The sequence below is a fragment of the Piliocolobus tephrosceles genome, chromosome 1, assembly GCF_002776525.5.
Source record: "Piliocolobus tephrosceles isolate RC106 chromosome 1, ASM277652v3, whole genome shotgun sequence".
Lineage (NCBI taxonomy): Eukaryota > Metazoa > Chordata > Mammalia > Primates > Cercopithecidae > Piliocolobus > Piliocolobus tephrosceles.
In genome coordinates, this window is record NC_045434.1 from 144,227,166 (window position 1) to 144,242,745 (window position 15,580).

Genomic DNA, 15,580 nt, shown 5'->3' on the forward strand with positions numbered 1-15,580 from the left:
AAATCCACAGAACGTACAGAAAAGCAAAATTATATCTCTTTTTTTTTGAAACAGAGTCTCACTCTGTCACCCAGGCTGGAGTACAGTGGCAGGATCCTTGGCTCACTGCAGCCTCCACCTCCCAGGTTCAAGTGATTCTCCTGCCTCAGCCTCCAGAGTAGTTGGGATTACAGGTGCACGCCACCACATCCATCTAATTTTTATATTTTAGTAGAGATGGGGTTTTGCCATGTTGGCCAGGCTGGTCTCAAACTGGCCTCAAGCGATCCGCCTGCCTCAGCCTCCCAAAGTGCTGGGATTCAGGCGTGAGCCACCGTGTCTGATCAGCAATACTACATCTTATAGTTCACCAATAAGAACAACCGAAGAAGCATTTTTTAAAAAGAGGAGGAGAATTTTATCATCCATAGAGTACTTACAAGTATTATAACTTATGATTATAATGAAGCAAAACTTAGTACAAAAACAACAAAATAAGCTCAATGTTGCTATTCTAAGAAATATTTCCTTGTATGTAGCTTTGATTAACTTTTGCATAACTGAAAGACAGTCGTGCTTTTGGCTAGCATAACTCTACAAATGAAATTCCAATCTTCTGACAGCTCATTAAAAAACAATTGGAAACACTACAGGGTAGCCAGCTAAGCAAAAAAAAAAAAAAAAAAAAAAAAACACACAACAACCTAGAAAACTTCTAGAGCGTTTTGTTTGGAAGAGACAGGATCTCACTCTGTCACCCAAGCTGTAGTGCAGTGGCACTATCATAACTCTGCAGCCTCGAACTCCTGGGCTCAAGTGATCCTCCTGCCTCTGCCTCCCAAGTAGCTGGGGCTACAAGTACGCACCACCACATCCTCTAATTAAAATAATTAGGGGGGGCCAGGTGCGGTGACTCATGCCCATAATCCCAGCACTTTCCAGCGCTTTGGGAGGCTGGAGCAGGCGGATCACCTGAGGTCAGGAGTTCAAGACCAGCCTGGGCAACAAGGGTGAAACTCCAAGACTAAATAAATAAATAAATAAATACAAGTTACAAAGCAAAAACAAAAAAACCAAAGTATACAGGCAACAAAGAGCACAATGAATGTAATAGTACCTGACATTTCGATACTAAAAACTGAAATTATATCAAGCACTCTCTCAGACCACAGTGGAATAAAAGTGGAAATCAACTCCAAAAGGGACCTTCAAAACCATGCAAATACATAGAAATCAAATAACCTGCTTCTGAATGAGCACTGGGTCAAAAACAAAATCACGATGGAAATTTAAAAATTCTTCCAACTGAATGACAAAAATGACACAAAGTATCGAAACCTCCAGAATACAGCTAAGGTGATGCTAAGAGGAAAGTTCATAGGCCTAAACGCCTACATCAAAGAGTCTGAAAGAGCACAAACAGACAATCTAAGGTCATACCTCAAGCAACTAGAGAAATAAGAACAAACCAAACCCAAACCCAGAAGAAGAAAGGAAATAACCAAGATCAGTTATTAAAATAAACCAATTTTCAATTTTATAAATAAAATTGAAACCAAAAAACCAATACAAAAGATAAATGAAACAAAAAGCTGGCCCTTTGAAAACATAAATAAAATTGATAGACCTTTAGCAAGATTAACCAAGAAAAGAAGAGAGAAAACCCCAATAACCTCACTAAGAAAAGAAACAGGAGATATTACAACTGATACCACTGAAATACAAAAGATCACTCAAGGTTACTATGAACACCTTTATGCACATAAACTAGAAAACCCAGAAGAGATGATAAATTCCTGGAAAAATACAACCTTTCTATCTTAAATCTTAAGAATTAGATACCTTGATCAGACCAATAACAAGCAGCAAAACTGAAATGGTAATTTAAAAATTACTGATTAAAAAAACGTGCAGGACCAGATGGATTCACAGGAGAATTCTACCAGACATTCAAAGAATAATCGGTACCAATCCTTTTGACACTATTCCCCAAGAAAGAGAAAGAAGTGAGTTTTGTGGATTTTTAATTTGCTCTCTTCCTTTTTAATAAAAAAATTTTTGGGGTGTGAGAGCAGAGTACAAGCTGTAGTGTCAGGAGTCATGGCAGGACAAGCATTTGGAAGTTTCTTCCACCCTGACCAAGTATTGGTTGAAAGGTGTGCTGTAGAAACTACAACCAAAGGAGGCATTATGGTCGGGCACTATGAAATTTAAAAATGGGTGGGAGGATCACTTGAGCCTGGGAAGTCAAGGCTGCAGTGAGCCATGATTGTGCCACTGCACTGCTGCCTGGGTGACCTGACAAAAACAAAAACCGCCCCCCCTCCACACACACAGGAGGCATTATGCTTCCAGAAAAATCTCAAGGAAAAGTATTGCAAGCAGCAGTAATAGCTGTTGCTGTTGGATCAGGCTCTAAAGAGTGGAGAGATTCAACCAGTTAGTGTGAAAGTTGGAGATGAAGTTTTTATCCTAGAATATGGGGGTGTCAGGATTATTTCTTATTTTATTTTATTTTTCCGTAAGTTATTGGGATACAGGCAGTATTTGGTTACATAAGTTCTTTAGTGGTGATTTGTGAGACTTTGGTGCACCTATCACCTGAGCAGTATATACTGTACCATTACTGCACCATATCTGTAGTCTTTTATCCCTCACCCCCCTCCCACCATTCCCCAAAGTCCATTGTATCATTCTTTTGCCTTTGCGTCCTCATAGCTTAGCTCCCACGTATCAGTGAGAACATATTTTATTTTATTTTATTGAGACAGAGTCGCTCTGTCGCCCAGGCTGGAGTGCACTGGCCGGATCTCAGCTCACTGCAAGCTCCACCTCCCAGGTTTACGCCATTCTCCTGGTTCAGCCTCCCGAGTAGCTGGGACTACAGGCGCCGGCCACCTCGCCCGGCTAGTTTTTTGTAGTTTTTAGTAGAGACGGGGTTTCACTGTGTTCGCCAGGATGGTCTCGATCTCCTGACCTCGTGATCCACCTGTCTCGGCCTCCCAAAGTGCTGGGATTACAGGCTTGAGCCACCGTGCCCGGCCTCAGTGAGAACATATGATGTTTGGTTTTCCATTCCTGAGTTACTTCACTTAGAGTAATAGTCTCCAGTCTCATCCCCGTCACTGCAGATGCTGTTAATTCATTCCTTTTTATGGCTGCACAGTATTCCTTCATCTATACATACCACAGTTTCTTTATCCACTTGTCGATTGATGGGCATTTGGGTTGGTTCTACAATTTTGATTCACAATTTTGCAATTGTGAACTGTGTTGCTATAAACATGCATGTGCAAGTACCTTTTTCGAATAATGACTTCTTTTCCTCTAAGTAGATACCCAGTAGTGGGATTGCTGGATCAAATGGTAGTTCTACTTTTAGTTCTTTAAGGAATCTCCACACTGTTTTCCATAGTGACTGTTCTAGTTTACATTCCCACCAGCAGTATAGAAGTGCTCCCTGATCACCACATCCACACCAACATCTACTGTTTTTTTATTTTTTGATTATGGCCATTCTTGCAGGAGTAAAGTAGGTATTGCAATGTGGTTGTGATTCGCATTTCCCTGATCATTAGTGATGTTGAGCATTTTTTTCATATGTTTGTTGGCCATTTGTGTATCTTCTTTTGAGAATTGTCTATTCATGTCCTTAGCCCACTTTTTGATGGAATTTTTTTTCTGATTTGTTTGAGTTCATTGTAGATTCTAGATATTAGTCCTTTGTCAGATGTAGAGATTGTGAAAATTTTCTCCCACTCTGTGGGTTGTCTGTTTACTTTGTCAACTGTTCCTTTTGCCATGCAAAAGCTCTTTTGTTTAATTAGGACCTAGCTATTTCTTTGTTTTTATTGCATTTGCTTTTGGGTTCTTGGTCATGAAATCCTTGCCTAAGCCAATGTCTGGAAGGGTTTTTCCAATGTTATCTTCCAGAATTTTTGTAGTTTCAGGTCTTAGGTTTAAGTCCTTAATCCATCTTGAGTTGATTTTTGTATAAGGTGAGAGATGAGGATCCAGTTTCATTCTCCTACATGTGGCTAGCAATTATCCCAGCACTGTTTGTTGAAAAGGGTGTCCTTTCCCCATTTTGTGTTTTTGTTTTGTCAAAGATCAGTTGGCTGAACTATTTGGGTTTATCATGTGTTCTGTCTTCTGTTCCATTGGTCTATGTGCCTATTTTTATACCAGTACCACGCTGTTTCGGTGACTGTGGCCTTATAGTATAGTTTGAAATCAGGTTGTGTGATGCCTCCAGTATTCTTTTTGCTTAGTCTTGCTTTGGCTGTGCAGGCTCTTTTTTGGTTCCATATGAAATTTAGAAGTGTTCTAAACTGCTCTTATGGAGATTCAGCCATTTTACTTGATTCAGTGTTCTCTGAATTTCTCCAAGTCTTTCATCCATTTTCACTATTCTGAAAATTTTGTTTTTGACATTTTTTGCTTTGTGAAGAAGACTTTTGAATGTCTACTCTATAATTCTAGAAGTAACTCTCAAGGCTTTGGTTTTGGTATTTCACATGCAGCCAGTGCTGTGCTAATGCTTTCACTTGATTTATTTAATCCTTACAAAAGCTCATAAAGTAAGTACTGTTATTCAAATTTTGCCGGGTGCAATGGCTCACACCTGTAATCCCAGCACTTTGGGAGGCCGAGGCAGGCGGATCACTTGAGGTCAGGAGTTGGAGACTAGCCTGGCCAGCATGGCGAAGCCCGCCTCTACTAAAAATACAAAAATTAGCCAGGTGTGGTGACGCATGCCTGTAATCCCAGGTACTTGGGAGGCTGAGGCAGAAGAATCACTTTAACCCAGGAGATGGAGGCTGCAGTGAGCCAAGATCGTACCACTGCACTCTAGCTTGGGAGACAGAGTGAGATTCTCTCTCTCAAATAAAGAAATAAATAAATAATCCACATTTTACAGACGAAGAAACAGAGATTAAATTAGCAGGAACTTACCCCTAATCCCAAAACTAAATGATAAAATTTAAACCCAGGCACATTATTAAGCATCAAATTACACCCTTCCTATAAGCCTTATCCGAAGAGCCAAGAGATAAGAAGTTTCAGCATCAGCAATATTTATAATGTATAAATATGTCCATTAGGCCAGATGCAAAAAAAAAAAAAGGTATGAAGAGATGACAGTATCTCACAGTATATATTCACTAAGTAACATTTTCCCTCATATTTTAAGGAATATATGTTATGCTAAAAGGCAAGGTCTTCTTGAGGCTAAGAAAAACTAAACAGCTTTTTAAAAATAACTTAGAATGGAAATTCTTTAGATATTAAACAGTTTTAAATGTCTGTACCACTGTCAAAACAAATAGGACCCACATATACCTACCATTAGTATTCTCTATTCTCTATTCAAAAAAATTCCTAGGAAGTAAACTGGGGGCCAGGTGCGGTGGCTCACACCTGTAATCCCAGCACTTTGGGAGGTTGATGTGGGCAGATCACTTGAGGTTCGAGACCAGTCTGGCCATCATGGCGAAACCCCATCTCTACTAAAAATACAAAAATTAGCCGGGTATGGTGGCACATGCCTGTAATCCCAGCTACTTGGGAGGCTGAGGCATAAAATCACTTGAACCTGGGAGGTAGAGGTTGCAAGGTTGCAGTGAGCTGAGATCACACCACTACACTCCAACTCTGTCTGGGTGACAGAGTAAGACTCTTGTCTCAAAAAAAAAAAAAAAAACCAAACTGGGCTCCAATTAAACCCTCTACATGAAATAATTTCTAATAATAATAAAAAGACAATCCAACAATGGGAGATTCCAGAGTTGAGTCTTGAATTATTGATCTACCTTGCTTATTTGTTGGTTTGGTTGAAATAATCGTCTAAAGAAGCCTCCTAAAATAGGACTGCAGCTGTGAGAATATATCATGTTGAAAATTTGATACTAGATACCATTAACTCTTAAGAGACAATTTCAGCTCAGAAACATTTATTTAAATCATTAAACTTTTTTAAGCAAAAAGAAACTCATGAAAACATTGGTTGAAATTCTCATTTCAGAATACATCATATAGGAAGAATTTTTCAACAAAATTCCCAAAAATGTTTTAAAAGGTTTTAGAAAAAAATTAACATTTAAATAGAGCTGAGAAGTTATTTCAGAAGCAGCAGTCAATAATGCAGTTAATTGCAGCTATGGAACATGCAATTTACTATTAAAAGGGGGTCCTTTTTTTACTAGCTAAAATGAAATTTCCCATATATTTTGAAATTATTCTTCTCCCAAAAGGCTACATTTTAAAAACTCATTTTAATATTTTCAAAAAGAAAATACTATATTTGTTTACACCAAATCATCATCCTACCTTTTTAGTTATCTCCCATATTTCCCAAGTACCATAAATATGACCATAAAAGAAATCAAACAAGGCCGGGCACGGTGGCTCATGCCTATAATCCTAGCACTTTGGGAGGCCGAGGTGGGTGGATCATCTGAGGGTCAGGAGTTCGAGAGCAGCCTGGCCAATATGGCAAAACCCCGTCTCTACTAAAAATACAGAAATTAGCTGGGTGTGGTGGCAGGTGCCTATAATTCCAGCTACTTGGGAGGCTGAGGCAGGAGAATCACTTGAACCCAGGAGGTAGAGGTTGCAGTGAGCCGAGACCATGCCATTGCACTCCAGCCTGGGCGACAAGAGCAAAACTCCGTCTCAAAAAAAAAAAAAAAGAAAGAAAGAAAGAAAGAAAAAAAAAGAAATTGAACAAGTCAACAACAACAGACAACAATAAAAACAGATAAATAGGTAACTCCTACATATGAAGCAACCAGTGAAAACCGTGCTACAGATTTCAAACATCCTAAATTACTTCTCTTGGGCCTCATGAGGTACAAGATGGACTGAGCCTTATCCTCCTTGGCATGGCATGTAATTACTATGTTAAATTTGAAGTAATATTTTTTAAAAGCCTTAATCCAGACCAGGTCCTTTGAATGACCGTGAATGAAAATGTCTAAAGTCACAAGATTATTACAAGTAGGGACATGAAATAGGCTACATTCTATTTTAATGGGGACCATTTTATACATGTTTACATTTTCCTTTGAAATCAATCACCTAAATTTATAAATAAGACTTACGATTAAGGAAAGCAGGTTGTTACCAATCTGTATCCCTTAATAGAAAATAGGAACTTAAAATAGCCGCCCTCCAAATTGGTCTTCAATGATTCTCTCACCCTGGTTACTCACACCCCATCCCACATTGAATAGGGCTAACCTGTGTAACCAACAGCACATTGTAGAAATGACAGAATGAGATTTCTGAGGATAGGTCAAAACAGTCATCACTTCCACCTTGCCCTCTCTTGGGTTACTCCCTCTGTGGGAAGCCAGGTGCCATGCTGTAAAGATATTCAAATAGTCCTACAGAAAAGTCAATGTGGTGAGAAACTTAGGTCTTCTGTTAATGGATAGCACCAACTTTCCATTCATAGGAGTGAGTTATGTTGGGAACAGATCTTTCAGCCCCAGTCAAGCCTTCATATTTTTTTTTTTTTTTTTGAGAGAAAGAGAGTCTCACTCTGTTGCCCAGGCTGGAGTACAGTGGCACAATCTCGGCTTACTGCAACCTCCGCCTCCCATGTTCAAGCGATTCTCCTGCCTCAGCCTCCTAAGTAGTTGGGATTACAGGCGCGTGCCACCACACTGGCTAATTTTTGTATTTTCAGTAGAGACTGGGTTTCACCATGTTGGCCAGGCTGGTCTAGAACTCCTGACCTCAGGTGATCTGTCCATCTCGGTCTCCCAAAGTGCTGGGATTACAGGCGTGAGCCACCATGGGCGGCCATGCCTTCATACTTTCATAGAAGAAAAATTTTAAATGATAGATATAGCCCTCCCCACCTTTTCAGGTTATAAGTATCCTAAATATTCATCTTTGTTGCTTTGTATATTATTATTGGTGTTTTTTTAAGTATATCACTATTTTTTATTTTCATTTAAGCCAACTATGCTGTAAGCTGTTTAGACAAGATGATCCACATTTTATACTTTAATACAAATTTCAGAACATAAAGTATATTTTCTATTGTTCAAATCCATTTTATCTGAAATACAATATTTATAAAATAATATTTTATCTGAAATACAGTATTTCCTGCAACAAAACCAACATTATTAGAAGAGTTAAATTATTTATTAAAAACAATTTTTTTTAGAGACAGAGTCCTGTTCTGTAGTCCAGGTTGGAGTGCAGTGGTATGATCATAGCTCACTGTAACATCAAATTCCTAGGCTCAGATGATCTTCCTGCCTCAGCCTCTCAAACAGCTGGGACTACAGGCATGAACCACCATGCCAGGCCTTTTGTTTTTTAAATAGAGACAAGGTCTCATTATCCTGCCTAGGCTGGTCTTGTATGTCTGGCCTCAAGTTATCCTTCTGCCTCGCCTCCCAAAATGTTTGTATTACAGCCACGAGCTACCACATCCGGCCAAAATTATTTTTTAATGGTTGTAGTGAAGCCAATTTTCCTCATTATGTACCTACAGGGAATTAGTACACTCTTGCAGTTCCTGAATACAACAAAGAATGTGGTATTGATAAGTACACACTATATATAAATTCAGCCAAACATTCACATGCAAGCATCCAAGATGTAAGACTTTTGATTTTAACCTAAAATTTTGAAAATAAATTTTAAAATGCCCTCCAAACTACTGGCAACACACTCCTTTATGGTTTTACACAGCAGGTTCCAGGAATTAGTTTTCTGTGCTTCCTTAAATCTTTCTCTTGGGGTAGCCATCAATCATCTTCTTTCTCAATATAGCTCTTTGCATTAACCCGCGCCATCTGCCTGGCCAAGTACCTGTCTCTAGCTGACATTACAGTTTCTTCGTTGTTCCTCTTTGCAAACTTGCTCACTGCCTCAGGTGGTCTCTCTTGTTCTTTACCCTTCTCTTCTTGCCTTTCCTCTGTGAGTCTCTGTTTTGCTCCCAGTGATTTTATTAAGAATTAGCGGGTTTCTCCTGGTTTACTTCTTTGTCCTTTGCCATGTTTCTCATTTTGTTGGATCTTTCTTGGTCAAGAAATGTATCCTTTGCCCTAGAACTTGGGCTGCTTTCCTTTCTGTCTCAATTTCTTTCCGAAGACTGAACACTTACTTCTCATTTTTCTCTATCTCTGTATTTACCATTATTTTCATATATTTCCTTCCTTACTTTCATATGCTCTTCCTTTGCTTTGCTTTTCTCTTCCTTCTCTCCTTTCTCACTGTGTTGGTTCTGATCATTTTGTTGTCTCTTTCTTGTTCTCTTTGGGAATATTTCTCCCTGTCTTTCCCCCTTTTCCACACTCTGTCCCTTCTTTCTCTTTGGTCCCTCATCCTTGGTTTATCTTCCTGTTCATGCCTCTTCCAATGGGAATCTCTATGACTGGCCTCCTGTGCCTATGAGAATCCCTTCCTTTCTGGTAATCACAGTCTGTAATGGTTCTCCTGGTCTCTGGATTGCTTCTGTTGGTGCTGATCTTCCCTTTTCACATGTCCTCTCGACGTTCGTGATCCTTTCATGTGGTGTCTGGCACTGTGCCCTCTTTCTTCACTAGGTGACTGAGAGTGGTTTTGATTCCTATGGTGCTTGGGGGTCATTCTCAGGGGTCTCTATGACCTTTTCCCTTCTGCAGTTCACTCTAGTTCCTTCTATTTCATCATCCTCACTGCTCTTAGCATCAAAGTCACTGTCTGCATCTGGGTTTTCCTCTACTTTCACATCAGTTTGAACAATGCATTTCTCTTGTGGTACTCTGGTTTTTGAACTTACTTCATCGGAGCAGCCCCTTGATTTCTCTTCCTTTATACCAGATCTGGCTTCACAAAAGCTGCATTTAGGTACTTCCTCTTCACCAACTGCTTGATTTAATAAGTGCCTATAAAATCCACTGAGATCTTTCTGCTTGATTACATCCAAACATGCTTCCAGCGCAGCTGCCCCCTTTTCTCTTTCTTCTTCTTCAGCTCTCTCTCGCAGTTTTTTCTTATATGCAGATGTCACAAATACCTCTTTATCATCAAACTCTCCCTTTTCCATTTCTCGTTCTCTCTGTATTTTCTCTTCCATTCTTTTTTCCTGTTCCTTTTTTCTGATCTCAACTGCTTTTAGCAAGTTGTGAATATACTTGGGCTTTCAGTCTTTCCCCAAAAGCAATTTGGGATTGTTTTCCTCCTGTTTTTTCTGCATTTCATCATAAATACTGTCATATTCATACACAGTAGCATCTTCTTCAAGGGTCTTCTGGATTCCAGTTTGGTCTGTTTCACGGCCTGCTATTCTTAGCAGCTTCCCTCTGAAGGCTTTCACTCATGGAGGTCTCATCATCATCATCAGAATCATTCCCAAACACTGATGGTTTTTGCAAAACAGGATGCAACTGCTGTGTTTTCTTTGGCAAAATAAGCCCATACTGCCTGCCCACAATCGCCATCTTGCTCCCCTGTCGGCTGAACGTGGCCCTATTATTGCTGTAGTTTTTGGATTGCTATAAATAAGTGTTGTCAAATCAGAGAGGTGTATATAGCAAAAGCTTTCCAAGGTTCCATTTAGAGTACAAGTAGAGGTATCTAAAAAATATTTTATTTTATTTATTTTATTTCATTTTATTTTATTTTAATTTTTTGAGACAGAGTCTGGCTCTGTGGCCCAGGCTGGAGTGCCGTGGTGCGATCTCGGCTCACTGCAAGCTCCGCCTCCCGGGTTCACGCCATTCTCCTGCCTCAGCCTCCGGAGTAGCTGGGACTACAGGCACCCGCCGCCACACCCGGCTAATTTTTTGTATTTTTAGTAGACGGGGTTTCACCGTATTAGCCAGGATGGTCTCCATCTCCTGACCTCATAATCTGTCTGCCTCGGCCTCCCAAAGAGCTGGGATTACAGGTGTGAGCCACCGTGCGCAGCAGAGGTATCTGAATTATAAAAAATAAAATTTTCAGCCGGACACAGTGGCTCAAGCCTATAATCCCAGCGCTTTGGGAGGCCGACATGGGAGGATTGCTTGAGCTCAGGAGTTTGAGAGCAGCCTGGACAACATGGCAAAACCCCATCTCTATTTAAAAAAAATTTTTTTTAAATAAAATTTTCTTTTTAAAGAGAAGCCTATGATTTCTCTATTAATCACATATACACAATTGCAGAGTGGTAATTCTTTAAAAAATGGAATCAGCTGGGTGCGGTGGCTCACGCCTGTAATCCCAGCACTTTGGGAGGCCGAGGCAGGCGGATCACGAGGTCAGGAGATTCAGACCATCCTGGCGAACACGGTGAAACCCCGTCTCTACTAAAAATACAAAAAAATTAGCCGGGCGTGGTGGCGGGCGCTTGTAGTCCCAGCTTCTCGGGAGGCTGAGGCAGGAGAATGGCGTGAACCCTGGAGGCGGCAGAGCTTGCAGTGAGCCGAGATCGCGCCACCGCACTCCAGCCTGGGTGACAGAACGAGACTCCATCTCAAAAAAAAAAAAAAAAAAAGGAATCTACAACTAAAAAATGCTCTCTGCAATATTAGTTTCTACCTATTAAATAATAATCTCTTTAACAGATGGAAGGATTAGGAGTAAAATGTGAAGGTATCCTAACATCAAAAAGACTTTTCAGAACTTGAAAGAAAACATTATGCTAAGTGAAAGAAAGCCAAATAAAACGTATCACATGGTATGACTCCACTTACAAGAAATGTTCAGAATAAGGCAAATTCACAGAGTCAGAAGGTATTGGGTGCCAAGGGCTGGGGGGTAAAGGGAGATGGAGAGTGACTGCTATTGGGTAGGGGTTTGTTTTTAGGGTAATAAAAATGTTCTGAAATTAGAAAGTACTGCTGGCTGCATCACTATATAAACATACTAAAAACCACTGAACTCTATACTTTAAAAGGCTGAATTTTATGGCATATGAATTACTTGTCAAGAAAGCTATATTTAAAAAAAACAAAACAAAAAACTCTTCATCCATGGTTCCAAACCAATGTTTGGCAATGCTTATAGAGGAAAATCTTGTTAATCACTTTCACAAATGATTGATCTAGTTTATAGAAAAACCTATACCAGAAATTGTTTTAATCTAACTAGGCAAGAAGTCTTTCTGGTAATCCTGAAAACGTTTTCGAATGATCAAAAACTTTAACTTCCCAAAGGGTTCTGAATCTATTAACTTAGTAACTTTCTTCATTAAAACAATTTTCCCTAATTTAACCTTAAGTGCTTGGCATATAGTTAAAAATAATTTAACAAACATTTCTTATAAAAGAATTTATCTTGGAATATTCACATTCTGAGACCATACATTTACACCATGGAAGCAGTCTTAGGATATTTCTTGAATAGTAAGTCCTTTTTGTGTATATTCATGCATTTTGTTTTCCACAAGCATTTAATAATTTTTATTAAATCTTATTAAACAATAAATTTAAAGTGAGTACAATGAACACTTAGCAAAATATTTTTTAAAGTTGCATATTAGAAAAAAATACTTTAGAGCAATTAGGTATATTGTTCCTCACAATGGAAAAAAAGTGCAAAGTGAATAGCAATTTTTCTCCTTACAAACCATCTAGGACATAGCATATACAGAATAGAAAGATAAACATGCATGTAATGAACAGTAAAAGGAAGAGGAAACAGCTTTCCCATAGAACAAGTAAATATATTCTGTCTATTGCAAACTTATAAGTGGAAATTATTTTTTTAATGTAAACAATTAGGAGATGATACTGTAAGTGATGGCTGAAATATACACATACAGAAAAACCTTGAGAGGACAAAAGAAATTATGAATCAGTACTACTTTTAAAAAGGCAGATCCAAAGTTAAAGGTACAGGTATTGGAATATCTAAAGCTTCCAAACTAGAGATAAAATTAACATATCAGTTATAGATGTGTAATACTATTTTTGTGCATGTGTGTGTGAGACAGTCTCACTCTGTTGCCCAGGTTGGAGTGCAGTGGTACAATCTTGGCACACTGCAACCTCCACCTCCCAGGTACAAGCGATTCTTGTGCCTCAGCCTCCTGAGTAGCTATGATTACAGACATGCACCATCATGCCCGGCTAATTTTTAAATTTTTAGTAGGGATGGGGTTTCACCATGTTGACCAGGCTGGTCTCAACCTCCTGATCTCAGGTGATCTGCACACGCTGGCCTCCCAAAGTTCTGGAATAACAGGAATAAGCCACTGTGCCTGGCCAGATGCATAATACTATTTCTATGAAAAAAGACCACCTAAAATTATAATATCCAAAATCTACTGTAAAAATGAAAATATTCTGAGATAAAATTGGTCATATATAATTTTTAAAGCTGATTTAAGTACAAAAATAAAAACAAAAAGATGACCTCTTTGCAAGCAGTCTCTTTTGGTAAAAAAATTTAAATCTCAGTGAAAAATAAATTACCCACAGATTTATAATTCAGTAATCACTACTGTTTATTTATAGGTAGTCTTTTTTCCTCTGCCTATATACTTATATATCATGCATGTTTTTGTTTTCTTTTTACAAAATTATAATCATACAATCTATATAAAACTTTACATACTAATCTTTTCACTTAACATATGTTCCCATGACATTAAAATTATTGGAAACATGTTTATAGCTCTATAACATTTTTAATTACAGATGTGCCATAATTTGGCATAAGACTGTTTTCCATTTTTCATTGTTATTAAAATGCCACAGTGAATGTGTGTGTATACATATCTATCTATCTATCTTATCTATATATATTTTTTTATTTTATTTTATTTTTTTGAAACAGGGTCTTGCTCTGTCACCCAGGCTGGAATGCAGTGCCACAATCATGGCCCACTGCAGTCTTGACCTCTTGGGCTTAAGGGATCCTCCCACCTCAGCCTCCTGAGTAACCAGAACTATAGGCTACTCACTACCACATCTGGTTAATTTTTTAAATTTTTTGTAGGGATAAGGTCTCACTATGTTGCCCAGGCTGGTCTCAAACTCCAGAGCTCAAGCAATCCTTCCACCTCAGCCTCCTAAAGTACTGGGACTACAGGTGTAAGCCACTGCACCTGGCCAACAGTGAATTTTTTTCAACATATAATCTTTGAATCTGATCACCTTCTTAGAACAAAAATCTAAAAGTAAGATTTCTGAACTAAAGAAACTGAACATCCTTAAGACTCTTGATATAAACTGCAAAATTGCTTTCCATTAACGTACTAGTTTCTATGCCTCCCCCATAATCTACAGTATATGAAAGTGTCCATCCAAATCACGTGTTTACAGGTCCATCTCCTTAAAGAGAGTGTAAGCTCCTGTAGGAGCTTATTTTCATGTTAGATCTTTTCATTTTTGTATCCTGGTACCTACCACGTGGTAGATGATAAATAAACAGTGACCAAAATGAATTACAGTATAATGACAAGACTGTTGTTTCCACTAAAAAAGAAATAGAAATCCTCATTAGGAACGCACATGTCCTACCTCTGCTGCTGAAGCAAAGGAATCCGTGGATGCGATGCTCAAGGTGTCTCGCAGGCCAAAGTCATCCACATTACCCTTCATGGTGATATCTGTATCTTTATCTTAAAAGTAAAAGGTGAAAAGTTCAGAAAGTGATATTCCACATCATTGTGGTACTTCGCATTCCATAGTTGATTTTGTTTTTTTTCCCCTATCTTTATTTAGACTACCAGTGTCAAAAGGAAAATAGTAAGAATCCAATGTTTAACTGAATCTGAAACTCTGCGAAGTAGGGGAGAGAGTGTTACAAAGCAAATATTCATTTTTAATTTAAGAAGGAATTAAGCTTAATTTTTTATTAAAAGGGCTTTTTAGTACATAATAAGCAGAGTTGGATTATCTACTATACATGGTAAAGTCAGCATATATCACAGCTAGTTTGCAACAGAGCAATTTATTTGCAAGTGGTCTTGCCCAAATTACAAGAACTTGTAGGTTCATTTAAATCAACTATATTACATAAAATATCTGGCCTGTCACTTGTGATAAGCTGACCAATTAAAACAATTCACAGCCGGGTGCAGTGGCTCACACCTGTAATCCCAGCACTCTGGGAGGCTGAGGCAGGTGGATCACCTGAGGTCAGGAGTTCGAGACCAGCCTGGCCAACACGGCGAAACCCCATCTCTACTAAAAAATACAAAAATTAGCCTGTAGTCCCAGCTAGTTGGGAGTCTGAGGCACGAGAATTGCTTGAACCCGGGAGATGGAGATCGCAGTGAGCCAAGATCGCACCACTGCACTCCAGCCAGGGGGACAGATCAAGACTCTATCTCAAAAAAACACCACCACCAAAAAAAACAAACAACAACAACAAAAAAAAAAAAACAAGAAGGTATTTGTGACTTTTTCAGGCTTTAATGAGACCTACTTTAAAAACTGAACAGTCAAAAACAATCAGACCTAGGTTCTTGATGTTTACTCTGCTTACCTGAGGGTTAAATATAAATACCCCCCAAATTTTAAAAGGTTGAAAAAGTTCAAATTCTTTGGAAAGAGTTAATCTTACCCTATCAAGACAGGCTGTTAGCAATACTTGTCATTCAGAATGTGGGTATGAATATCCTCATGTACTATTATCAGGAATTTAATTGTTAACATTAAAT

General features: G+C 38.7%; 1 protein-coding gene and 1 pseudogene across 5 annotated transcripts in view; both read right to left on the reverse strand.

The window, feature by feature from the left end:
* MIGA1 (mitoguardin 1) overlaps positions 1-15,580 on the reverse strand; it is a 100,630-nt gene that overhangs the window by 15,865 nt on the left and 69,185 nt on the right. For all 4 annotated transcript variants that reach the window (XM_023209039.1, XM_023209021.1, XM_023209029.1 and 1 more), the window contains one exon: positions 14,436-14,536. In XM_023209039.1, the coding sequence (XP_023064807.1) occupies positions 14,436-14,536 (101 nt within the window). The remainder of the gene's footprint in view (positions 1-14,435; positions 14,537-15,580) is intronic.
* Positions 8,268-10,530, reverse strand: LOC111540620 (annotated as a pseudogene). The gene has a single exon (XR_002731038.1). The product of XR_002731038.1 is annotated as a nuclear speckle splicing regulatory protein 1 pseudogene (transcript).